Source organism: Hypanus sabinus, chromosome 12 (genome assembly GCF_030144855.1).
Source record: "Hypanus sabinus isolate sHypSab1 chromosome 12, sHypSab1.hap1, whole genome shotgun sequence".
NCBI lineage: Eukaryota > Metazoa > Chordata > Chondrichthyes > Myliobatiformes > Dasyatidae > Hypanus > Hypanus sabinus.
Window position 1 is genome coordinate 19,714,138 of NC_082717.1, and position 25,840 is coordinate 19,739,977.

The window sequence follows — 25,840 nt, forward strand, 5'->3', positions numbered from 1 at the left end:
ATACTCTACATCTTTGAACTGGTGTAAAATTGCACCAGCGACTAAGACTTTATGTATCTCTCCCAAGATCCGGCATGTTTTGTTGTCATATTGTCAAATACCTTTTGATTATGATCCTGTGTAGCAGACCTTATTTTACAATCCTGTGCCTTTCCACAATGAACACTGACACTGATTTGACGCCAGAGAACCAATGAGAAATGCCAGCTTTCATCAAGGGCAGAGCACTTGTAAACTTTGTGCATAAAACAACACAAGAGGCCCATTTATAACACCTAGGAGGATTCCCAGTCACGGCTTCATAAGAACAAACTATTGTGAGTTTGCAATGCTGACAGAAGCAAGACATTGCATATTTACTCTGCACTACAACAGCTTGAACAACCTTCATCTTCTTTATCTATTTACCATCTTAATAATGTGCTAGCTACGTTAACAAGCTCCTGGGAGAGTACAGAAAATTCTGAGATATGAATGAGTGCTGAAGTGGTCCCATACCACACAGGCAACTACATAGAAATTATTTCTCCCTCTGTAGCAATATTTACATTTTCTGAAAGCAAACTTGAAAATTACAAAAACAACTAACTGGAGAGTAGGCTTTCTGCAAAATTCTGCACCAAGTCTTTTTGAAAGCAGATCTGAAAACCATCTGCAAAGATGTGAGAAGAAGGTACATTGGACAAGTGACATTAAAGCACATATAACTTGATCACATTTATTTTTTGCTTTCCCTTTGTGTCAAGGGCAAGTTTCAGCATTTGATATCCATGTCCTAACTATCCCTGAAAAGCTGGGGAAGATTTTGATAGTCTGGTGCAATATGAGACATGTGAGGCAGTTTGAGCCAACAACATAAACGCAGGTCCTGAGTCATATATAAACTCGATCAGGTAAGGACAGCAGATATCTGCAGATGTCAGAGAGCCAAAGGAATTCTTGTAACAATAAGCAATTAAGTTTTCATGCTTAATCCTATTATTGTTTAGCTGATCGAGTTTAAATTTATTACTAAATTTAAATAATCAAATCTTTTACTGTTTTTACAAATTCATTACTATTATTATTTCTTTTTTTTCTTTCTTTTTGTATTTGCAGAGTTTGTTGTCTTTTGCAAACCGCAGTCCGCCCTGTTGGTGTGGTCTTTCATTGATTCTATTATGGTTATTGGATTTATTGAGCATGCCCACAAGAAGATGAATCTCAGTGTAGTATATCGTGGACATATACATACTGTGATAATAAGTTTATAGACAATAGACAATAGATGCAGAAGTAGACCATTCGGCCCCTCGAGTCTGCACCGCCATTCTGAGATCATGGTTGATCATTCACTATCAATACCCAGTCCCTGCCTTGTCCCCATATCCCTTGATTCCCCTATCCATCAGATATCTATCTAGCTCCTTCTTGAAAGCATCCAGAGAATTGGCCTCCACCATCTTCCGAGGCAGTGCATTCCACACCTCCACAACTCTCTGGGAGAAGAAGTTTTTTCTCAATTCTGTTTTAAATAACTGACCTCTTATTCTCAATCCATGCCCTCTGGTACTGGACTCTCCCAACATCTGGAACATATTTCCTGCCTCAATCCTATCAAATCCTTTAATTATCTTAAACGTTTCAATCAGATCCCCTCTCAATCTCCTCAATTCCAGCGTGTACAAGCCCAATCTCTCCAATCTCTCTGCGTAAGACAGCCCTGCCATCCCAGGAATCAACCTAGTGAATCTACACTGCACTTCCTCAATTGCCAGAATGTCCTTCCTTAAACCTGGAGACCAAAACTGTACACAATATTCCAGGTGTGGTCTCACCAGGGCCCTGTACAAATGCAAAAGGACATCCTTGCTCTTGTACTCAATTCCCCTTGTACTAAAGGCCAACATTCCATTTGCCCTCTTCACTGCCTGTTGCACTTGCTCATTCACCTTCATTGACTGATGAACTAGTACTCCTAGGTCTCTTTGCATTTCTCCCTTACCTGACTCTACACCGTTCAGACAATACTCTGCCCTCTTGTTCCTGCTTCCAAAGTAGATAACTTCACATTTATTCACATTGAATGACATCTGCCAAGTATCTGCCCACTCACCCAGCCTATCCAAGTCTCCCTGTATTCTCCTAACGTCCTCTTCGCATGTCACACTGCCACCCAGTTTAGTATCATCAGCAAACTTGCTGATATAGTTTTCAATGCCCTCATCTAAATCGTTGACATAAATCGTAAAGAGCTGTGGTCCCAATACAGAGCCCTGTGGTACCCCACTAGTCACCTCCAGCCAGTCCGAGAAACACCCATTCACTGCTACCCTTTGCTTTCTATCTGCCAACCAGTTTTCTATCCATGTTGAAACCCTGCCCCCAATGCCATGAGCTCTGATTTTACTCACCAATCTCCTATGTGGCACCTTATCGAATGCCTTCTGAAAATCTAGGTACACAACATCCACTGGCTTACCCTCATCTAACATCCTTGTTACACCCTCAAAAAACTCCAACAGATTAGTCAAGCATGATTTGCCCTTGGTAAATCCATGCTGGCTCGGCCTAATCCTATTTCTCCCATCAAGATGTGCCACTATTTCGTCCTTAATAATGGACTCAAGCATCTTCCCCACGACTGACGTTAGGCTAACAGGGCGATAGTTCTCCGTTTTCTCCTTCCCTCCCTTCTTGATAAGTGGGATAACATTAGCCACTCTCCAATCTTCAGGAACTGATCCTGAATCTAAGGAACATTGGAAAATGATTACCAATGCATCCGCAATTTCCTGAGCCACCTCTTTTAGAACCCTCAGATGCAGACCATCTGGACCCGGGGATTTATTAGCCTTCAGTCCTACCAGTCTACTCATCACAGTTTCTTTCCTAATGTCAATCTGTCTCAATTCCTCTGATACCTTACGACCCTGGCCTATCCATACATCTGGGAGATTGCTTGTGTCCTCCCTGGTGAAGACAGATCTAAAGTACACATTAAATTCTGTTGCCATTTCCCTGTTTCCCATAACAATTTCTCCCAATTCATTCTTCAAGGGGCCAACATTGTTCTTAACTATCTTCTTTCTCTTCACATAGCTAAAAAAGCTTTTGCTATCCCCTTTTATACTTTGAACTTCGTAACAGTGACTCGGTAATTAATTGCTACCCCCATCAAAAGAGAACACTGCCCTCCCTTGTATTAAAACGCAACCCTCCCTGCATTACAACACCATGCTCTTCATATCCGAAACCTGCCCATCCCATATCTGAACAAGATCTCTTGTACAACCAAGCTACCTCTCCATGTCTGAACATTACCTGCTTACATCATGACATTTTCCTCCCTACAATACAATGCTCTCCCTGTTTAGGATATCACTCTCCATTTTAGAACACTACCCATCTTATGTTGCACCAGCACCCTCATATTACGGTACTATCCCCGTGGTACAACGCTACTATTCTTGTTACCACAGCATCAGCTTCCCTGAGTCACAATTATTATGCAGTACCACAATCCTTCCAGTCAGGTGAAAGTTAAACTTAGCCCCCATTCCTGGAGAGACCAAGAGAGCAGATGGAACTGAATGGAGCTTCTGCTCAGATAATACAAGGACCACTTGGGATATTTAACGAACAATTTAAGTTTTGTGATTGCGATACTTTATGGTCTTTCATGATGGATATGACAAGGGAGCTGAATTATTTCTGCCCTTTACATCTCCCCTGCAAGCTAATGACATCAGGAAGAAACAGTATCCACCTTATCTTTAGTCTAATTTTTTTACTGATTAAAGTCAACAATTTTTTTAAAAATATCATGCTAATTCACTATAATCTATATTTCACAAATCTCAGGTTTCTAATGGCAATTTCTCATTCCTGCTTGTAAAATAAGAATTGTTCAGCCCATCTAATTCATGCCAGCACATGTAGCAATCCTATTCTCTGATTATTCCCCCACCTTTCTTTTAGCGCTCCTTGGATTCAGCCACTGGCATAAACAGCACAGGCATTCTATAGCAGCCAATTAACCTCCCAGACAGCGTGTATTGGAGGAAGCATCAATGGATAATCCACTCAGTCACAGCAAAACCACACAAACTGCACCAAAGGTCAGGATCAAACCAGGGTTGCTGGGGCAGTAAGGCAGCAACTACGTTAGCTTTGTTGCTTTCAAACTCAACTCTTTAAAAGCCAATCACAAACAAGAGAAAATCTGCAGATGCTGGAAATCCAAGCAACACACACAAAACGCTGGAGGAACTCAGCAGGCCGGGCAGCATCTATGAGAAAGAGTACAGCCTACGTTTTGGGCTGAGACCCTTCAGCAGGACTTTAAAGGTATTTTAAGACTGTACATCGATATCTTCTTAAGAACTCGAAGAAGGAATTTAATTGTACAGAACATTTTAAAGCATGTAGGTATCTGCAAATTTTGTAGTCAGTTCCACTACTGAGAAAGCCCTGCCTGTGCTTTTCTTTGCACCCCATTAAGGAAGGCCTTATGGAGGCATAAGCAGGAGATTAGGAAAAATGATAAGAAGCATTTCAGATTGTGTATCATTATTGTGGCTTAGCAAGTGCAAGAGGTACCTGAATACAAATCTGAAAGGAGACGGAAGTGTGAGGATAGTGGTTGCTATTTTCTGCTTTGTGACTAACTAGTGGCCTCTATGTTTGTCAGTCCCCATTATGCAGACTATATGCTTAAAACCCTGACTTCACTGCCAGATATCCTGCTGTCTGTGGTCACACAGGAGCACTGCCAACACAGCAGGTGAATAACCGCAAGTAACCCAAGAACCCGAACGACATTAAGAATTTTCAGTTGCAGGAAGGGAAGGACTTGCATCTACGTGCTGCCTGATCTTTTCCTCTCAACTCTAAAGCACCTGGGAGCAAAGTGAGGAACAGCTGATTTAAAACAAAACATTTACTACTGTTAAGGCAAAAGGCCAGTGATTTGATTTGCAGTTATGGAAAGTCTACAGGTAAAAAGAAAATACTACAGTATTTGGATTACACAGTAATATCAGATTATACCAGGAGTTGGAGTTGGTATGTCACATGAAAAAGATTGGCCAGGCTGCACTTGGGGTATTTTGTACAGATCAGGTCACCGTACCACAAGAAATAGGTTAAAAGGAATACAGAAGAGAATCAACTGCCTGATACCTGGAATGAAGGACTTTACTTGTAAGGAGACATTATTCTCTTGGGTGATAGGGTGGAGATACGTCTCTACCAAAGGAGGTGTAAGGTGCTCCTTCCCGCCTCTAGCCTATAGGTCACCCTTGGGCAAAGTGTAACACCTGTTTAGATCCCCAGATTAGAGTCACGTGAAGCTATAGGAAGACTTAAGTGGATGGTCGTATGAACAGCTGGTAACATATCACAAGTCCTGGTGATGCGACCACTGACTCCAGGCAGACAATCTCTGAAGAGTATTGATAATGACTGGGGTCACCTGTCTTCTAAGGAGACTGCCCAGAAGAAGGCAATGGCAAACCACTTCTGCAGAAAAATTTGCCGAGAACAATCACGGTCATAAGACAATGATTGACCACATCATAAGACACAGCACATAATGATGATGAGATTTATTCTTACTGGGTCGTAAGAGGCTTAGGGCTGACCTTTTAGGGGATTATAAAATTATGAGTGGCATTGGTGGATAGCCAGCCTCTTTTTGCTGGGGTAGGGGAGCATAAATCTGGTAGATTTAAGGTGAGAGAAGTTTAAAGGAGATCTGAGGGGCTGGTTTGGCATGTTTCAAAGTTTCAAAGTACATTTATTATCAAAGAATGTATAAATTACACACCTTGAGATTTGTTTGCTTACAGGCAGCCACAAAGCAAGAAACCCGAAAGAATCCAATTACTGTAAAGTAAAATAAAATAAAGACCAACACCCGATGTGCAGACAAAAGGAAAAGAAAACACACACAGATTATGCAAACAACATTCCGAACAGGGGGTTGTTTATATGAACGAACTGCCAAAGAAAGTAACCGAGACAGATATACAATTACCTTTAAGGCCTTTGGACAGATACTTGGATGGGAAAGGACAAAAGGGATTAGAGATCAAATCTGGGCAAATAAAGGTTAAAGTTCTCTAGTTTAATCATCTATCTAGGATTAGCATAGTTAGGCACCAAGGTTGGCATGAAGGGTTATGCTGAAGAGCTTGTTTCTGTGTTGCACAATTGCAAGGTGCTTTGATCTTGACTGATCTTGGAGTAGGTTAACAGGTTGGCACAACATCATGGATTGAAGGCTCTGCACTGTGCAATGTTGCACTGGTCCATGTTCTATGATCATACTACCAGTAGGTGGCAGCAGTAAATCTGGTAATGGTACCATTACATTTGAAAATCTGTGACTTGAATACAATCAAATCCTGTGGTTCAGTTTAATAAAGAGACCAGACCTGTGGTTTCATGTCTGGGTCAAGTCAGAAGTACTGCACGTTGATATTACAATACTAAATAAATTTACACATGTTACATCTTTATCAGGCTCAAAACCAGTACTTAGAACTGCTCACTACACAGATCAGAGTGTGCATTGCTTGTCAGTGCTATTTTTAAGTTAAGACTTTTATATACAGACTGAATCTTAGAACAACTTCAATCACAGGGACACAGGGAAGGATTTTGCAGAACAGGAAATATTCAGTAAAGGGAAAAGGCTGCAGAGGGGAGGCATAATCGACTTCCATCATTTCCTAGACTTGCTGGAAAACTGGTATGCAGAATATGGGACTCTTCGGCTAGCCCTAGAGGGTCTCAGTTCTGTTGGCTGTGAATTATATGGGATGTCAAACCATTCCCAAGCTGGCGACACCTCTCCGCTGACCCGAGATTGTAATGGTGTCACCTTGTTGTAGTGCAGAGTGACCTTGCGAGACCGAAAGACTGAATTAATTTAAAGAATTAAGGAGAATGAATTGATTGCTAGTGTAGACAATTCAGTCAACAAATCAGAATTAACTAGTATAGTCGTAGCTCTGAAGCTGGACAGTTAAGAGTGAATGAGGATATGGGGATGGTTTTTAGGAAGGTTCCAATTACCACTGAAACCTCAAAACAGGATTAGCAGTCTTGTTTCCAAGTCAGTCATGATGCCAGTAGTGAATGTACTATGAACGTGTGTACCCCTAATGTTCATGGCAGGTGATGTGAACAAACTGATTGTTTTTTCAACTTCAATGAAATTCCTGCTGGAATTACACCGTTGTCCGTGGATAGTACAGAAACTTTCCACAAGTTACAAATGCAAAGGTCATAGCCATTGGTTCAGTGCAAATTCTAACTAAACTCTTTAATAAGTGTTGCCACTAGATTTGCAAATGGTCGCAGAAGTGACTTCATCAAGCTTTAAAAGAAAAATAAGAGCCAATCCCTCAGTCAATATCACTTTAAAGAAAATGGACTGTCTGGCTAGCTTTTGTTCGAAGAAAAGAATGTCACCTTCCTTTAGATTTATTAAGTAATAACCTTCAGCCCAGAATATCTTCCCCCACATTACTTGCATCAGGTTTAATATCACAGGCACATGTCATGAAATCTTTTGTTTTTGTGGCAGCAATACAGTGCAATACTTTATAAGAACATAATTTAAAAGAAATATTTTAGAGATACAGTGCGGAAGAGGCCCTTCAAGTCACGCTACCCAGCAACCCCAGATAACCGTGATTTAATCCAATCCTAATCAGAGGACTATTGACAATAACTAGTTAATCTACCCAATACAACTTTGGACCGTGGGAGGAAACCAGAGGACTTGGAAAAAAAATGCATTCCACAGGGAGGACATGAAGAGACTCGTAACGGAGGAACTACAAACTCCAATGCTCCGAGCTGTAATAGCATCACACTAACTGCAATGCTATCATGGCAGTTTGTGCAATATATATATATTTTTTTCTTTTATTGTAATTTACAGTATCGGTGATTGAATATATATATATAAATTAAACTAAATAAGTAGTTCAAAAGGAGTGGGAACAAATAGAAAGGTTGTGTACATGGATTTATTATCCATTCAGAACACTGATGAAGGGGAAGAAGCTGTTCCTGAAATGTTGAGTGTGTGTTTACAGGCTCCTATACCCCCTCCTTGATAATAGTGGTGAGAAGAGGGCATGTCCAGGGTGATGTGAGCCCTTGATGATGGATGCCACTTTTCTGAGGCATTGCCTTTTGAAGATGTCCTTGATTCTGGGGAGGCTAGTACCCTTGATGAATCTGGCAGAGTTTACAACTTACTGCAGCTTTTTCTCATCCTGTCCAGTGGCCCCTCCGCACCAGTTGGTGATACAACCAGTTAGAATGTTCTCCAAAGTATATCTGTAGAAAATTGCTAGAGTCTTTGGTGAGACTCCTCAAACTCCTGATGAAACATAGTTGTTGTCATGCCTCCTTTACAAATGGATCAATATGCTGGGCCCAGGACAGATATTCAGAGACGTTGACACCCAAGAATTTCAAACTGCTCACCCTTTTCACTGTTGATCCATCACTGAGGACTGGAGTGTGTTCCCCAATTTTCTCTTCCCGAAGTCCACAATCAATTCCTTGGTCTTACTGATGTTGAGTGCCAGGTTGGGTTGTTATTCTGACACCACACAACCCGCTGATCTTCTCTCTCTGCTGTACACCTCCTCGTCACTATTTGAAATTCTGCCAACAATAGTTGTGTCATCAGCAAATTCATAGATGGCATTTGAGCTGTGCCTATCCAAACAGTCGTGGGTGTAGAGGTACAGCAGTGGGCTACGCATGCATCCTTAAGACGTGCCCATGTTGACTGTCAGCGAGGAGAAGATGTTTTTTCTGATCTGCCGTGACTGAGGTCTCCTGATGAAGAAGTCAAGGATCCAGTTGTAGAGGGAGGTACAGAGGCCCAGGTTTTGGAGCATGTTGAATCGTACTGAAGCTATGATGGAGTTGAATGCTGAGCTATAAACAAAAGTCTGACGTAAATGTTGCAACTGTCCAATTGGTCCAAGGCCAAGTGGAGAGCCAATGAAATTGAATCAGCTGTAGACCTATTGCGACGAAAGGCAGATTGCAGCAGGTCCAGGTTCTTGCTTAAGAAGGAGTTGATTCTGGCCATAACCAACCTCTCAAAGCACTTCATCACAATAGAGCTGAGTGCATCTGGGAGACAGTCATTGAGGCAGCTCAGCTGGCTCTTCTGGGACACGGGTGTGAATGTCATCCTTTTGAAGCAGCTGGGAGCATCTGACTGCAGCAGTGAGAAACTGAAGATGTCCTTGAAAGATCCTGCCAGTTGACTGGCACATTTTCAGCTCCCTACAAGGTATACACATTGGGGCTGGATGCTCTTGCAAGATGTTCTGGCATTAGCCTCTGAGACAAACATTGAAGGGTCACCAGAAACTGCAGGGTTTCACACACGTGTTGTTTTATTCTCCTTTTCAAGGTGTGCATAAGTGGCCCCAAGGTTATCATGGAGTGAAGCATCACAGCTATTCATAACGTTAGACTTTGCCTTCTCAGAGGTAATAGCCTGCAAACCCTGCCAGGGCTGATCAGCAACTTCTTGCCAGCTCCAAGAGCAATCTCATCAATCTCATTTGCCTGCTTGTTTCCCAGCCATTTATCCTCTCTCACAAGCTCATTAACTCTTTACGAACAGTAACCACAACCAGCCAATACTTACCTTTGGTGTATAGGAGGTAACCAGAGCACCCGGGGAATTCCATGGAAGAAAGTGCAAACTTCACAAACACAACATTGTTAGTCAGGAACAAACACAAGCCATTCTGCAGATTCTGGAAATCCAGAAAAACACACAAAATACTGGAGGGACTTCAGCAGGCCAGGCTATGGAAATGAAGGTTTGGGTCCAAGACTCTTCTTCGGGGCTGGAAAGGAAGGAGGAAGAGGCAGGAATAAAAAAGTGGGGGAAGGGGAAGAAGCACAAGCTGGAAGGTGAGAGGTGAAGCCAGGTGGCTGGGGGAGGGGGAATGAAGTAAGAACCTGGGAGGTGCCAAGTGAAAAAGGCAAAGGACTGGAGAAGGAGGAATCTGATAGGAGAGCAGAGCGGACCATGGGAGAATGAGTAGGAGGGGCACCGGGGGAGGTGGCGGGCAGATGAGGAGAAAAGGTAAGAATGGGGAATAGAAGAAGAGGGAAAGGGGCGTGGGGTGGGAGGGTAAAAGAGAGCAGTTAGAGAAATCAATGTTCACAACATCAGGTTGGAGCCTACAGAGATGGAATATAAGATGTTGCTTCTCCAGACGGAGAGAGGCCTCATTATGGCAGACGAGAACTGACATGTCAGAACAGAAATGGGGACAGGGATTAAAATGGTTGGCCACCAAGAAATTATGCTTTCTGCTGATGGAGCAAAGGTGCACATCAAAGTGGACTCCCAGCTTACGTAGAAGAGGACGCATCGGGAGTACCGGATACAGTAGACAACCCCACAGGTTCACAGGTGAAGTGTTGGCTCACCTGGAAGAACTGAATGCAGCCCTGAATGGGGGTAAGGAAGGAGGTGAATGGGCAGGGGTCGCCCTTCTTCCACTCGCAGGGATACATGCCAGGAGGGAGCTAAGTGAAGAAGGATAAATGGATAAAGGAATCAAGGAGAGAGCAATCCTAGTGGAAAGCAAGTGGAGGAGGAAGGGGGGGGGAATGGAGACACCTCTTCCTCCTTTATTAGGGAGAGAGAGAACCTGGGGTATGTCGAATACCAGGTGAAACGCAAAGTCTTTGGGGTAACTGCAAGTCTGTGTCTTTGCTGTTGCTTCGCTCACGCTTGGGTGCTCAGAGGCGGTGCCGGTGCTTGCTTTTTTTTGCTGGTGGGGGGAGGGGGATTGTTGCTCGCTGCCACTTACACATGGGAGGTGGGGGGCTGGGGGTGGACTTTGGGGTTCTACCATTTAGTTGTCATTCATTCTTTGGGGCACTCCTCTGTTTTTGTGGATGGTTGTTAAGAAAAAAGCATTTCAGGATGTATATTGTACATTAAATTGTACCTTTGAACCCTTGAAAGATGTATTTGGTGGTAGGATCCCATTGAAGATGGCAGAAGTTGGGGTGAATGATGTGTTGGATGAGGAGGATCTTGTAGGGGTAGGTGAGGACAAGAAGACAAGAGGAATTCTATCCCTGTTAAAGCTGTGTGAAGATAGGGTGAGTGGGAATATCCAGGAAATGGGGGTGAGGGCAGCATCAATGGTGGAGTAAGGGAAGTCCGTTATTTGAAGGAGATGCTCTTCTCAAATGTCCGGGAAACATATGCAGCACAAAGGAACTGAGAAAAGGGAATAGCATTTTTACAGAAGGCAGGGTGGGAAGAGGTATAGTCAAGATAGCCTTGGAGATCAGTAGGTGTCCATCAGAAGATGTCCATAGGCAGTTTGTCTCCAGAGATGGACACAGAGGTCAACAGGGGAGGGAGATGACAGAAATGGAGTAAGTGGGCAGGGTGGAAGTTAGGGTCAAAGTTGATGAAATTGATGAGTACAGCATGGAGGCATGAAGCAGCACTAATGTAGCACAGGAAGAGTTGGGGAACAGTACCACGGAAGATTTGGAACATGTATAGTTCCACGTAGCCAATGTAAAGGCAGACGTAGCTGTGGCCCTTACAGGTGATCCCGAAGTTAGGAGAAAGTGTGAGGGACCAAAGTGGTTTGAACAATCAACACTACCTGACATCACTCATTACCCAGATGCTCATGCCTCCCACACAGTACACTCGGTCCTCAGAGTAATCTTGCGCAGATCCAGGTGATTATTCCTCACCTGAGTCCCTCATGGGGCAAAAGGCACAATCCATACCCCACGCTTCACCGTATAAACAGCAGCACTCCGTGTAGGTAGTCCTTCGTTCCACCAGAGGCGAGCCACACACAAATTGACTGTTCACCACCTGCCAGCATATGTCCTCTTCACTCTGTTGTACTGGAAGAATAAAATTGAGGAAGGAGGGACAGAGTTTAGAAAACGTCTCCAGCATCACCATCTGAGGAAGACATACAAAATCTATTTTCACTGCTGTGTGGATACACACACACATGCCTCATCGTTTCCGTAATTCTTGTTACTAGGAACAGAATTAAGTCATCCAGACCGCCTCCCCCTGAGCTTGTTCAATTAGATCTTGGCTCAGCTGCTACATAACTCATTCTACCCTCCATTTTCCATGCCCCTTGCCAGCAACGATGTTGCAATGTCCATTTGCACTTTTGTACTTACCAATGAGCTTTTCCTGGGAGAAATGTAATTTCACTTTTCATTACCCTCTATCTCTTGGCATCATTCCTGAATATCTCAGCTATGACTTCAAGGCTATACCCTTTTAGATATGGATCTCCAAAGGAGGAAAGAGCTTCCCTCTATCTATCCCATCATTTAATTTAATCTGCATTCATATTATTGGCTGGTGACTGATTGGATTTTACTTTTAGGAGGGAGCGTTAAGTGTGTTAGAAACCACCCGCAAGGTACTCAAACCATAACATGTTTGTGTGAAGAGGAACTAAACAAGTTTTTGCATGTGTTTTAACTCTCTCTGGTCTCCACAGAAGTAACCGAATGCTGATCTCTCCAGCTGCGGAAGACAAAATATTTTCACCCACTTGGGAAGTAGTTCATCCATAAGCCAGCAAACGAGTCCAGAAAAGCAAACAGGACTTTGAAAGGAACTTAGACATCAGGGCACCGAGTGCTTGTACAGCTGCTGTTAGCCCATGTCTTTTCAACTCAGGCGGTGCCTGACTTTCTCCTCAGCAGATGCACTCAGGAGTCAGATCCTGATTATTCCTACATCTCATTGTGAGGTCTGCCAGTAGAACGAACACCAGTACATAAGGGAACTTGGACCACAGACCAGTACAGGACTGGAACAGCACCTTCCACCAACAATGTGCCAAACCAATTAAATTAGTAATCAAGTGGCTAAAATCTAATCTGCCTACAAAATGTCCACATCCTTCTATTTTCCTTGCATTGATCTGCCTACCTAAGCGTCCCTTAAAAGTCTCTAATGTTTCTGCCTCTAACCACTACCCTAGACAGTACACTCTATCCACCCTCCACTCTGTGTGTAAAAATCTTTCCCCTCCTTTGAAATTAGCCCTTCTCACCTTAAGGGCACGCACTCTGATATTAGACATTTCAACCCATGGAAAAAGATATTGTCTGTCTACTCTATCTTTGCCTCTTATAAATCTCTATCAGATCTTTCCCCAGCCTCCGCCACTCCAGATAAAACAACCCAAAGTTTGGCCAACCTCTTGCCCTCTAATCCAGGCAACACCCTGGTAAACCACTCCTGCACCCTCCCCAAACCCTCAACATTCTTCCTATAATAAGGAATTCAATAATAACTGTATTCAATATTCCAGATGTAGCATAACTAGTAGTATAAAACTGCAACACACAGTAACTTTTTGACCTTTGAATTCAATGACTCGACTAATATGGGCAAGCATATGCCATTTTAACCACCTGTGTAGCCATTTTCAGGGAGCGATGAAGTTGGTCCCCAAGATCCCTCTGTACATCAACACTGTTAAGGATCTTGCTTTTAACAGTGTATTGTTTCTTTACATTTGACCTACCAAGGTGCAACATCTCACATTTGGCCGGGTTAAACTCCATCTGACATTTCTCTGTCGTGTCTACAAATGATCTATATCCCATTGTATTCATTACCAGTCTTTTCCACTATCCACACAACAACCAATCTTCATATCATCTGCAAACTTACTAACCCAGCTATTTACATTTTCCTCTTGATCATTTATATACAACATAAACAGCAGAGGCCCCAGCACACATCCCTGTGGAACACCACTAACCTCCAACTAGAGTAAGTTCCTTCAACCGCTACCCTCTGTCTTCCATGGGCAAGCCAGTTCTGAATCCAAACTGCCAATTCACCATGGATCCCATCTACCTTAATCTTCTGAATGACCCTCACATGAGAGACTTTGTGAAACTCCTTACTAAAATCCATGTACACAACATCTACAGCTCTTCCTTCATCAATCACCCTTGGCATCTCGTTAAAAAATTCCCACAAGTTAGAAAGACACAACTTGCCCTGCACATCCTACCTGATTAGACTATGGTTTTACAAATGCTCAGAAATCCTACCTCTAAAAACTCTCTCCAGTAATTTTCCTACCACTGACGTGAGATTCACTGGTCTATAGTTTCCAATATTATCCCTGATCCCCTTCTTGAATAATGGAACAACATTAGCTACTCATCAGTCCTCTGGGCCCTCGACTGAAGCTAGATATTGGTCAAGGCTTCAGCAATCACTTCTCTTGTCTCTCTCAATAAATTGGCTATATCCCATAAGGCCCTGGGGACTTATTGATGCCCTTCACCATCACCTACTTTTACCTCAAGGTGCCCGAGCATATTAATAAGCTCAACACAGGCCCTTCTCCTTGGTCAACACTGCTGTAAGGTACATATTAAGAGCCTCACCCACATCCTCCACATCCAAGAAAATGTTTCCCTCGTAATCCTTAGGTTGTCCTATCATCTTCTTAGTTATCCTCTTGCTCATGATGTGTGTATACAATGCCTTGGGATTCTCTTTAAACCTAATTACTAAGGACTTTTCATGGCCCCTCAAGGCTTTCCTAATTCCCTTCTTTATTTCTTTTCTTCCTTCTTTGTAATCCTCAAGGGCTCTGTTTGACCCTTGCTTCTTAAGCTTTACATACTTTTCCTTTTCCTTCTTGACTAAATTCATCACCTCTCTCAACCTCCAAGGTTCTCTTACCTTGTCATCCTTGTCCTTCCTTCTGGCCAAAACATACCTGTCCTGTACTCTGTGCAGTTGGTCTTTAAACATTCTCTGTATGTCAGATATGGACTTGCCCAAAAACAGCAATACCCAACTAACTCTCCCGAATTCATGCCCACTGCTGTTGTAATTTATCCTGGTCCAATTAATACCGTCCTACCAGGTAACAAGATCCAGTGACTGCCTCTCTAGTGCCAAATTATCCCAAATAGAGAAGGAAGATATAATTATAGCTCAAAACTTCCTTGCCTCTAGACCTGAATATACCATACAATTGAGCAAGAGTTCTAAAAACTGGCAACCACCCAACATCATCTCCTCGTCCAAGTCCTAAGTGGCCAACTTCTTGTCATGAGAGGCTATCCTAATTTCCAACTGTTTAGCCTGTGGAAACAACCACCCAGGGTCCACTTGGCCATTCTACACACGTTGTCTGAACTCCAGTTAATATAGCCCAACCTTACTCAGTTGTTCCTTGTAGGAAATCTGTCCTGGACTCATTCTGGTATATCTGTGCTTCATGATCTAAAAATGGGCATATATTGGTTCCCATGGTATATCTTGCATAATTCAATGAGGAGGGCTCAAAGAGAATGACTGTAGTAGCAGCCAGCTTTCAAAACTCCTCAGGATCTGGAGTAGTCTGAGCAGGTTGGAAGTAGCAAATCTCATACTGACGATTAAAAAAAGGGAAAAAAACACTAAAAAAAAATAGGGAGCTGGAAACCACTCAGTTGTCACCTGTTGTTAACAACTTTTTTCAGAGATCAATGCATAATACCCAAAACGTGGTCTCAGCAGAGCCATTTGCAATCTCAGCAGGACTTCCTTAGTCATGCATTCCTTCTCCTTGTAACTAATGCTGGATCTGTTTACTTGGTTCCTGCATCTTACTTAGATCCCCTGGTACAACGGTGTTATTTGCCAAGACAAAGAAGCTGCTGGCTTTTGCTTCGATAGCTGGATGGGATTCAGGCCTTGCAAGCAAAGGCGGATGTCCTAAACTATTCAAGCAGTTGGTGGCTGATGCTGAACAACTGCTCGCCAGTGTCGGTCACTATAGCAACCGCAGCAGAAGAGTGCCAATTTCCACAGATTAAATGGCCATTTGAACTGAGAATAGTAGAAACGTGGGTGGGTTAATGTGGATGTGGGAGAATAAAGTTGGATTTGTATGAAATGGATGTGTGATGGTCAACCTGGATTCATTAGGTCAAAGCTCCTGCTTCCATGCTGTAAACTCTATGACTCTATAATTATAGGAAATTGTACATTTGTATCAATCTGATTGAACTGAAACTGGTTTTATCCTATTGTCAACTGTTCTTTCTTCACTTTGTAATCAGTGGACCTCTTGCCTCAAGTCCAATAAGCAGTGTACCCAGCCTCAGTGTTGGGAACTAATACCATAAGACCATAAGATATAGGAGCAGATTTAGGCTCATCAAATCTGCTCCACCATTTCATCATGGCTGATCCATTTCTCTCTCAGCTGTAATCTCCTGCTATCTCCATGTATCCTTTCACTCCCTAACTAATCAAGAATTTGATAACAGCATGATTATCGAATCTTCCTTCCAGCAAAAAAAATCCCTCCCCTCCCCTCTTCTTCTCTTCCCCACTCCAGCCTCTTACATCTTCCCAGCTGCCTATCACATCCCTCTTGTCTCCCACCTCCTTCCTTTTCTCCTATGTTCCACTCGCTTTCCTTCATCTCCAGCCCTTTACCTTTCCCACTACTTGACTTCACCTATCCATTCATTGCCATGGATAGCTGTGGAGGTCAAATCATATTTAAAGAAATGGTTGACTGGTTCTTGGTTAATCAGGACAACAAATCTTACGGGGAGAAGGAACGAGAATGGGGTTGAGAGGGATAATAAATCAGCCATGATGAAATAGTGAAGCAGACTCAATGGCATGAAGGGCCTAATTCTATCCCTACGTCTTACAGTATGAACTGTCAGTCTTAACCACTCACCATTCAACATAACTGTGGGCGATCTACCCCAGGCCTCAGTTCCACCTCTGTAAGATCCCCATTACTCTCAATTCACCAATCTTTGAAAAATGTATCTACCTCCTGTTTACATGTTTCTAATAATCTAGTCCCTACCACCACTGGGATAGAAATTTACACAGATTTTCCATTCTCTGCAAGAAGGAAGCTTTATTTTATTTAGTGGCTCAACATGATAACAGGCCCTTTCATCCCAGTGAGCCAGTGCTGCCTAATAACACACGTAACCAATGAAACTACTAACCCGTATGTTTTTGGAATGTGGGAGGAAACCCACGTAGTCACAAGGTGAACATACAAACTCCTTACAGACAAGAGTGGAATTGAACCCAGCTTGTTGGCATTGTAGTAGTGTTACTCTAACCACTATGCTACCACACTGCTCCAAATTTCTACCTTCCTTAAGTTTTAAATGACTGGCCCTTTACCTTGAAACTATGATCCTTCTTGTACAAAACTCACCCACTGTGAATACATCTATCAACCTTATCATGGCCCCTTAGAAGCTTACATGTTTCATATAAGATAGGTACAGTTTTTTTCTGATGTAAATTCAAATGAAGGGAAATAATGCCCCACATTAATGCACAGTGATCAAAGCTGGTACATACCCGCAGGGTCCGGTGAATGAATGCAGCGTTTTCCTGAAGAGTCCAGGACCAATGGATAGATGCAGAAACAGTTGTATGAGCCATCTGTGTTAATGCATTGACCACCGATACAGTTTGAAGGATCCTGACATTCATCTATATCTAGAAACAAGGTTCAGAGTAAATTCATTATCCAAGTACATACATGTCACCATATACAACCCTGAGATTCATTTTCTTGTGGGCATTCACAGCAAATACAAGAAACAAAACAGAATCAATGAAAGAGCACTGCCAACCAAAGTGTAAACAAAGCAGCAAATTGTGCAAATACAAAAAGAATAAATAATAATAATAATGATAAATAAATAAGCAATACATATTGAGAAAATGAAATCATGAGTCCTTAGAAGTGAGTGTGTAAGTTGTAGGAACAGTTCAGTGAAGTTATCCCCTCTGGTTCAAGAGCCTGAAGGTGAAGGGGTAATAACTGTTCCTGAACTGACATCATGGAGTTAGGTGAACAGTAAAGCATAAATGGGTAAAGTTAAACCAACAGCTGTTCCAAGATGCTGATCCCCATAGTCTAATTAGGGGGTCTGATTCTGAATAGAAGAAACGTTATCTCAGGTATTCAAATCTTTTTCATTGTGGTGTGTGTTTAATTGTAAATGATGAACAGACTCTTCTAGGTCAGCACGTGGTCACTGAGTACACAGGTAAACATTTCATCCTGATATCAAGAGTGTCACAACACGTGACTTTACTTCTCTCTATTGTGTGAATTCTGTGCAGAGAAACAGTGACTCTAGTAAATCACTGATTCATTCAGCAATAGCAGAGGGCAACTCATCCCTTGCGTGCAAGTTCTCTGATTGGTCTCATCATTCCTTACAGTGTATCCTCCACGTTTTATTCAAATTCTCTTAGCCAACTAGTTTCATGCACTCAACCATTTGGGGTTACTCTTTTCCATTCTGCCTCCAACCATTACAACACAGTTCTATAGTGGACATCAAATTATTTGGAAAGCATTCAACTTTCATTGAGGAAAGATGATGTCCACATCGATTGAAGGTCGAGCATCTAGGTGCTTCCCAGCAGAGAAGTAATATATAACAGGCCTTACTTTAAATATATAGTAATTTTTGGGATTTATCATCAATACCCCATTACTCTTAAGTGAATAAACTGTTGCAAACAAACCAGACTGGTGGGTCTAGAACAGGGGTTCCCAACCTTTTTAAAGCCATGGTCTCTTACCATTAATCAATTCATATCTAAGCCTCACTTTGTGTTAACAGCAGATTTCCTCCACTGAACAAGGACTGTGAACTGGACAGGATTTTACAACAATCCACTAGTATCAGGATTGTCATCACTGATACATGCTCTTATTGTAGATTGATTTAGTTACTTGTATTTAAATTCCCCAGGCATTTTGAGAGTCACTTTAAGGGCACAGTTATTCAGTTAACGAGAATGAAGCACAATTAGATTCCCGGTACGAGGAAATGGGAGCAATGCACAAAAAGGGGGAGGTGGGGGAGGAACTCAGCAGGTCAGGCAGCATCTATGGTGAGAAATGGACAGTCAGCATTTTGGGTCTTCATTGGGATCGTAAAGGAAGAGGGGAGACAGCTAGTATTAAAAGATAGGTGGGGGTTGGAGCAAGAACTAGCAGGTGATAGGTGGATCCAGCAAAAGGGGCGAGAAAGACAGGTGGGGGGGGGGGGGGCGAAGAGTGTGAGTGACGGAACATAAGAGCAGTACAGCACAATAAAGTCTCTTCAGCCAACAATATTGTACTAACCTATATACAGTCAAATTAACCCTCCCCTTCTACATAGTCTATAACATTCCATTTTTTTAAGTATCTAAGATTATCTAGTGGATCAGCCTCTGCCACACGCCTGCCAGTGCATTCCACACACTCACCACGCTGTGTAAGATTCCTACCTCTGATACTTCCCTTAATCACCTTAAGCAGATGTGCTCTTCCGCTGGCTCTTGCCACCCTGGACAAATGTCTCTGGTTGTCCATTCTATCTATGCTTCTCATAATCTTGTACACCTCTACCAAGTCACTTCTCACTCTCTTTTGCTCCGAAGAGAAAAGCCCTAGTTCACCCTACACTTCTGATAAGACATGTTCTCTAATCCCGGAAAAACCCTGGTAAACCTCTTCTTCACCCACTCTGAAGCTCCCACGTCCTTCCAATAATGAGGCGTATGAATTGAGCACAATCCTCTTAGGTGTAGTCTAACTACACTTAACTCATGACTCTGAAATTCAACACTTCCCGACTAATGAAAGCCAGCACATCATACCACCTTCACCACCTTATCAATTTGCATAGCAACTCTGAGGTGTCTATAGACTTGGACCCCAAGATCCCCTGTTCCTCTACTCTGACAAGAACCCCACCATTAACCTTGTAGTCCAATTTCAATTTCGATCCTAAGAAGTTTATCACTTCACACTTTTTCAGATTGAACTCCCATCTGTCATTTCTGTGTCCAGTTCTGTATCCTGTCTACATCCCATTGTAAATTGCAACAACCTCCTACACGGTCCATAACACCTCCAACCTTTGTGTCATCTACAAACTTACTAACCTAATCCTCCACTTCATCATCCAAGTCACTTATAAACAAAAATCACAAAGAGCAGTGGTCTCAGAACAGATCCCTGCAGAACACCACCACTCACTGACCTCCATGCTGATTGAAAAACTGGGATATCATAGGTAGAAGCAACAAAGGGCCGAAGAAGATGAAATCTGAAAGGACAGGGGACCATAGAACAACAGGAGGAAGTGAGAAGGGAAACCATCGGGAGGAATGTCTGGTGATAGGCAGATGGAGAGGGTGGAAGAGATGGAAAAGATTGGAAGATGGCACTGGGATAAGGGAAAAAGGGTAGAGGGGAGTGGTTTCTAGAAGTTAGAAAAATGGATGCCTTCAGGGTGAAGACTGCCAGGGTGGAATAGGAGGAACAGTTCCTCTAATCGTGTCTCGCCTCAATGTGGCAGTAGAGAAAACCGTGGACAGACATGTTGTTGTGGGAATGGGAAGTGGAATTAAAATAGCTGCCCACTGGGAGGTTCTGGGTGTTGCCGCACACAAATCAAAAGTACACAGTGAAGCAACCTCCCAAATTGCATGGTGTCTCACCAATGTCGAGAAGGCCACAACAGGATGCAATAAATGATTCTGATTGTTTTACATGTGAATGACTACTTCACCTGCAAGGACTGTTCAGGGCCCTGAATGGTGATGAGGGAGGAGGTGTAGGGGCATGTGTAACACAGTATGGTTGCAGGGATAGGCACCTGGAGAGGGATCTGAGGGAAGAAACAAGTGGACAAGGAAGTTACTAGAGAGAGCAAGTCCCATGGAAAGCAGAAAGGGAAGGGAAGGGAAGATGTACCTGGTGGTGAGATCTTATTGGAGATGGCAGAAGTTGTGAAGAAAGGTAAGTTGAATTCACAGATTCCTTGAGTTGTAGGTGTTGACTAGGTGCACTCTATCCCATTTAGGTCTAGGGAGGATGGTGAAAATGAAGCAGTCAAAGCTGAAAAGTTTGTTGAAGTGGTGGAAAGCATTCCAGGGACTAGGAACTGCATCAGGCAGTATCTATTTAAACAGCAGACTTCTAGTGCTCACGCCAATTCTGTGTCTACACACATGGTCTAAAGCAATATGGGCAATGAAAAAGGATGGAAATGGGCACTGGACAATTTTTCACAGCAATGTACTATACATATCTGGAAGATTCTCTATGAATTTGTAAATGCTTACACACTCCAGGGGTAAAATCATGGCAGGTCCATAATTTCTATTCAAAATCAACTTTTCTTCAAAATTTATTTGTGTGGCCCACATGAATTCTGCACTAAATTGCAGAATCTCTCGGCTACTGTACTTATGCCAAGCCTCGGGTAACATGTGTGGAACATCAATCAAATGTCCGTTCAGTCTCAAAACCAGAACATACCTTCTGAGTCCAGAGACTGAGTGCAGCGTTTTCCTGAAGGGTCCAGAACCATCGGAGGAGTGCAGAAGCAGTTGTACGAGCCCTCGGTGTTAATACACTGCCCATCGACACAGTTGGTCTCATCTTGGCACTCATCAATATCTGGGAATTAAACAGAAACAGTTTGTGCAACAAATATCTATCTAATAAGTAAAAGTTGCAAAAGCAATAAAAATATTTTAAGCGTTAGAGTCTACAGAACGCACTGGAACAACTCCCTAATACAGGTGGCGTATCTCTTATCTGAAATTTCAAAATCCAAAAACCACCAAGATGGGACATTTTTTGACGGTTGACATAACATCACAAATGGAAAATTCCATGAGGCACAGGGAAGATTCCAGGGCGATGTGCAAGTCTTTGCCCACCACAGACAGTCTGAGACGTGACCTTGCATATGCAATGAACAAACGTTTATGCAAATAGAAAAGCACTGCATAATGCAAAAATTGAAGATTTGATTGTGTATTGAAAGAGTGGATTTGAAAGCATCTGAGTGAACACATGTTGCTTAATTGTATGCTGATCACAAAACATGCACAGATCTATTGCAGCATACTAAAAACTGAAGACTGTTGTGAACACTCAGCAGGCAGGTTGCAGAAATTTAAGAGAAGGTGCAGCATTACATTTTTAAAGATTTGTGCAAAAAATTCGAAGCAGCGGTGAAATTCATTGATGAGTTTGCCAAGATGAAAGTCTAACATGCTGAACGGCTGCATCGGTACATAATTTTGATGAACAAGTGTAGGATAAAGACTGCTTACTGGCAGCACATAAATTCAGAGTCAGAACTTACAGTGATCACAAGATAGCTCATTAAATATTCCAAAATTCAGAAAAGTCTGAAATCCGAAATAGTTCTGGCCCCAAGCATTTCGGAAAAGGGGTACTCAACCTGTACTATCTTCCAAACCTCCGACTCCCTGTTTCTGTGTAATAAACATGGTAAAATGGTCACGTGGTGGTGAGGAAGAATTGTGGGCCATACCATGCTCCAGCAGCTCATTCGGCTGAGGTGCTGAGTCAGCATTTAGTTAAGACGTGAGGCAACTGCTGGTGAAACAACTGTGCCACAATTGGTGTGCCTGCCTCAGGTGGGGATGATGGGTAGAAATGGCAAGCCAAGACATATTGAAGCTCTCAGTAACTTTCTCAATATCAATGTAAACTAACATCAATATCAACAACAATCCATTATCCTGTCATCACCCAAAGCATTAAGTCAGCTTTACACTTTCAAACTCCTGTTTTTTGTTTCCAGTATTTCCTGTTTTTAACCTTAGCTTTCCTGTCTATATAGTGAAACTTAAGGTTTTGATTCAGCAATAGTTACGTGGTAATTCTTAGCACAGCACTTACATTTTTTGTCAATATCTCAAAGCAGTGTCACTGGTTGTGATTTTGTTTTTAAAAGAAACTATTTTGGAGAGAATTTACCTTCTACCTTTTTTAAGTTTCATGCGTTTGATTCTGAAAAGATCACCTGCTGGTGACACAGTGGTGTGGATTTAATTGAGAGCTGAAACACAGAGGCTGTGCTTCAATTCCATGCATGGTCCTCCTTGCACAGAGCCGGAGTGTCTTGGCATCACTTTAAAGCACAAAGACAGTTGCTGTGCCTAATTGATAAGTAAATAATTTTAAATACAGTGTATCTGTCATTTATGTCTTGCCAGCTGATCCCCTGAACTACAGGGCAGGGGAAGTTGATAGGCTGAAGGGGAATGACAAACGGCACTGGGATCCCAGGACAGACCCAAAATGAAGGCTGCTCGGGGGGCGAGATGTTGACATGGCACAAGCCATGGAGTCATACACCATGGAAACAGGCCTTTGGTCCACTGATCATCAAGCACCTTCTCACACTACTCCCACATTCCCACTGTCTCACCCAAAGGTCCTAAGAGGCAAGTTTTTAGATGGTTAGCAGTTGCTAGGTGGTGGAGTCACTGGATAAGTGTATCAGCATTGCAAAAGGAGCACAACTTGCACTAATTTATGAAGCTCCCAGGTCTTGAACAATGCACGGATACCTCAAAAGTTAACTGTACTGGAAAAAAAAACAAGTTATTTTAACTTCAATTCCACAGACCACTCCCACTTTTCTGTCCATGGCCTCCTCTACCATCAAGATGAGGCCACACGCAGGTCGATGGAGCAATACCTTATCTCCCGCCTAGGTAGCCTCCTTCCTGCCGGCATGAACATCCAACTCACAAACCTCTGTTGATACCCCTATCCCTATCTATAATTTTAGTCTGGTTCTCTTTTTCCCCCCTCACTATAATCTCTCCCCCCAGCCCTACCTTTCTTTCTCTTTTATTTCCCATAATTCTCCACCTTTCCCCTAGCCTATTTCCCTCCAGCCTATCACTTCCCAGCTCTCTACTTTATCCCTCCCCCCACTTCTTATCCCCCCCCCCCACCGACCATCCCATGTTACTTCACTCCTGATGAAGGGTTTCGGCCTGAAACGTCGTTATTACCTCCTCCCAGAGATGCTGTCTGGCCTGCTGAGTTCTGCCAGCATTTTGTGTTTTTATTTATTTCCAGCATCTGCAGATTCACTCATGTTGCAAGTTATTTTAACCCCTTCTTTGCTGCATTTCTGGCAGTTTTACCATATCCCCAACACACCTTTTTTTAATTTATTGAGTCCCATGTTTTTCACCTTGGCACACGCTAGTTCATCACAGCTGCATATACCTCTTTGCCTTTCCTTGCTGCCTCTCGCTCATTCCGTTTCTCTTTCTTAAGATAATAGTCCTTCAGTGATCAGCTATTACACAGTTGTAATTTTCAATTATATCATGAGTTCCACAGAAAACTTACCCAGACAATGCAGTTTAACTGGATCATAGTACAGGCCTTGTCTACAGTAACACTCATAGCCAGGCTCTGTGTTCATGCAAGCCCCATTCTTACAGATCTCCTCTCCAAACAAAACACATTCATTGGCATCTGTGAACAGAAGATCTTTGTGAGAAACGAACTGCAGAGCGGACATCTGATTCTAATCAAACCAGAGCGCAGTATCTTCCAAAACACTCAATCCACAGGGTCTTATCCAATGCTGTCACTATCCTTGGCACCGCTATTGAGTCCACAACCATTTAGATGCATTACATAGAGATCTGGACAAAGCAGAGGATTAAAGTTATTTCATCACATAATTATTATGATTGAAGGAGGCTTTTACTTCACTGGTCTCCTGCAGAGTTCGCTCGTTCATCAAGTGACAGAGGCGATCGTGGTCATGACCGTAATTGTCCTTGGCAAATTTTTCTACAAAAGCGGTTTGCTGCTGCCTTCTTCTGGATAGTGACGTTACAAGGCAGGTGACCCTGCCCATTATCAATACTGCTCAGAGATTGTCTGCCTGGCGTCAGTGGTTACAAAACCAGGACTTGTGATTTTCCCCGGCTGCTCATACAACTCCACTACCTGCCCCCATAGCTTACACCTCCTTTGGTAGAGACGTATCTCCACCCCACCGCCCTTCCTGCAGAGTAGTTAATTCATTTCAGGGTTGCCAACAGCTCCAAAATGTACAGAACCTCCCAGTTTTGGGGAACAGACTCAGATAAGGACCTAGCCTGTACTATGGTCCAATTGGTCTCTAGACCCACCTGATGCTAAGTACTGATCCCATTTGATATTTTGTCAGAGACAGACCTTAGGATCTGCTGGAATGGGCACCATGGAGCAAATCTCTATCATTAATTGCTGTTACAGATACAATGGGCTTGAATGAGCTCATTATCCCTGTCCCAACCTCTATTTCAGATTTTATCCTTGCAATTTGAGGGATTCCTAGAGGATGCCAATGGTGCAAATAACAATGGAATCACTAAATACTTGTTCACTGAGATTGAAGTTTTTGATAAAAATATGCAGCTTTCGTGATTTTTTTTCTGAATGCCCTAGAATGCCAGTTTTGGAGTTTAAAAGCAGGATGGATAACTTGGAGATCTTCTGCTATATTTCACATTTTCCTTCTTCATTTATATAATGTAACACACTGTAAGATTTCACTGCTAATGTAATGGCTTCTCTGTAATGTTCCACTGCTGAGGTAATGGTTTCTCAGTAGTAACAAGGTTTGGATTGTGACTAGAGATAACGGGGCACGCTAGCCAATGAGCGGGACATTGTTCTTTCTTGTGTGTCTGGGAGCCAGGAATTTGCAGGTATTTTGCTGGGGAGAGATGAGGAGAGAAGACGCAAATGGAGAGAGTTGGTAGACCGCTGGATGGAATGGACTTGGAGCAAGGTCAGCAACGAGCGGAGGAAGTTGATGGCGGACGAACGGCTTATCAGTGAGCTCCAACTTTGTGCAATAGACTTGTTTCATGAGAATGGGCCCTTTTTTTTTGTTTTCTTTACTA

General features: G+C 42.7%; 1 protein-coding gene across 3 annotated transcripts in view; it reads right to left on the bottom strand.

Moving 5' to 3' along the window:
* ltbp1 (latent transforming growth factor beta binding protein 1) overlaps positions 1–25,840 on the bottom strand; it is a 416,523-nt gene that overhangs the window by 36,530 nt on the left and 354,153 nt on the right. For all 3 annotated transcript variants that reach the window (XM_059985624.1, XM_059985626.1, XM_059985625.1), the window contains 4 exons: positions 24,285–24,413; positions 21,411–21,551; positions 17,432–17,572; positions 11,776–11,934 (listed from right to left, as the gene is read on the bottom strand). In XM_059985624.1, the coding sequence (XP_059841607.1) occupies positions 11,776–11,934; positions 17,432–17,572; positions 21,411–21,551; positions 24,285–24,413 (570 nt within the window). The remainder of the gene's footprint in view (positions 1–11,775; positions 11,935–17,431; positions 17,573–21,410; positions 21,552–24,284; positions 24,414–25,840) is intronic.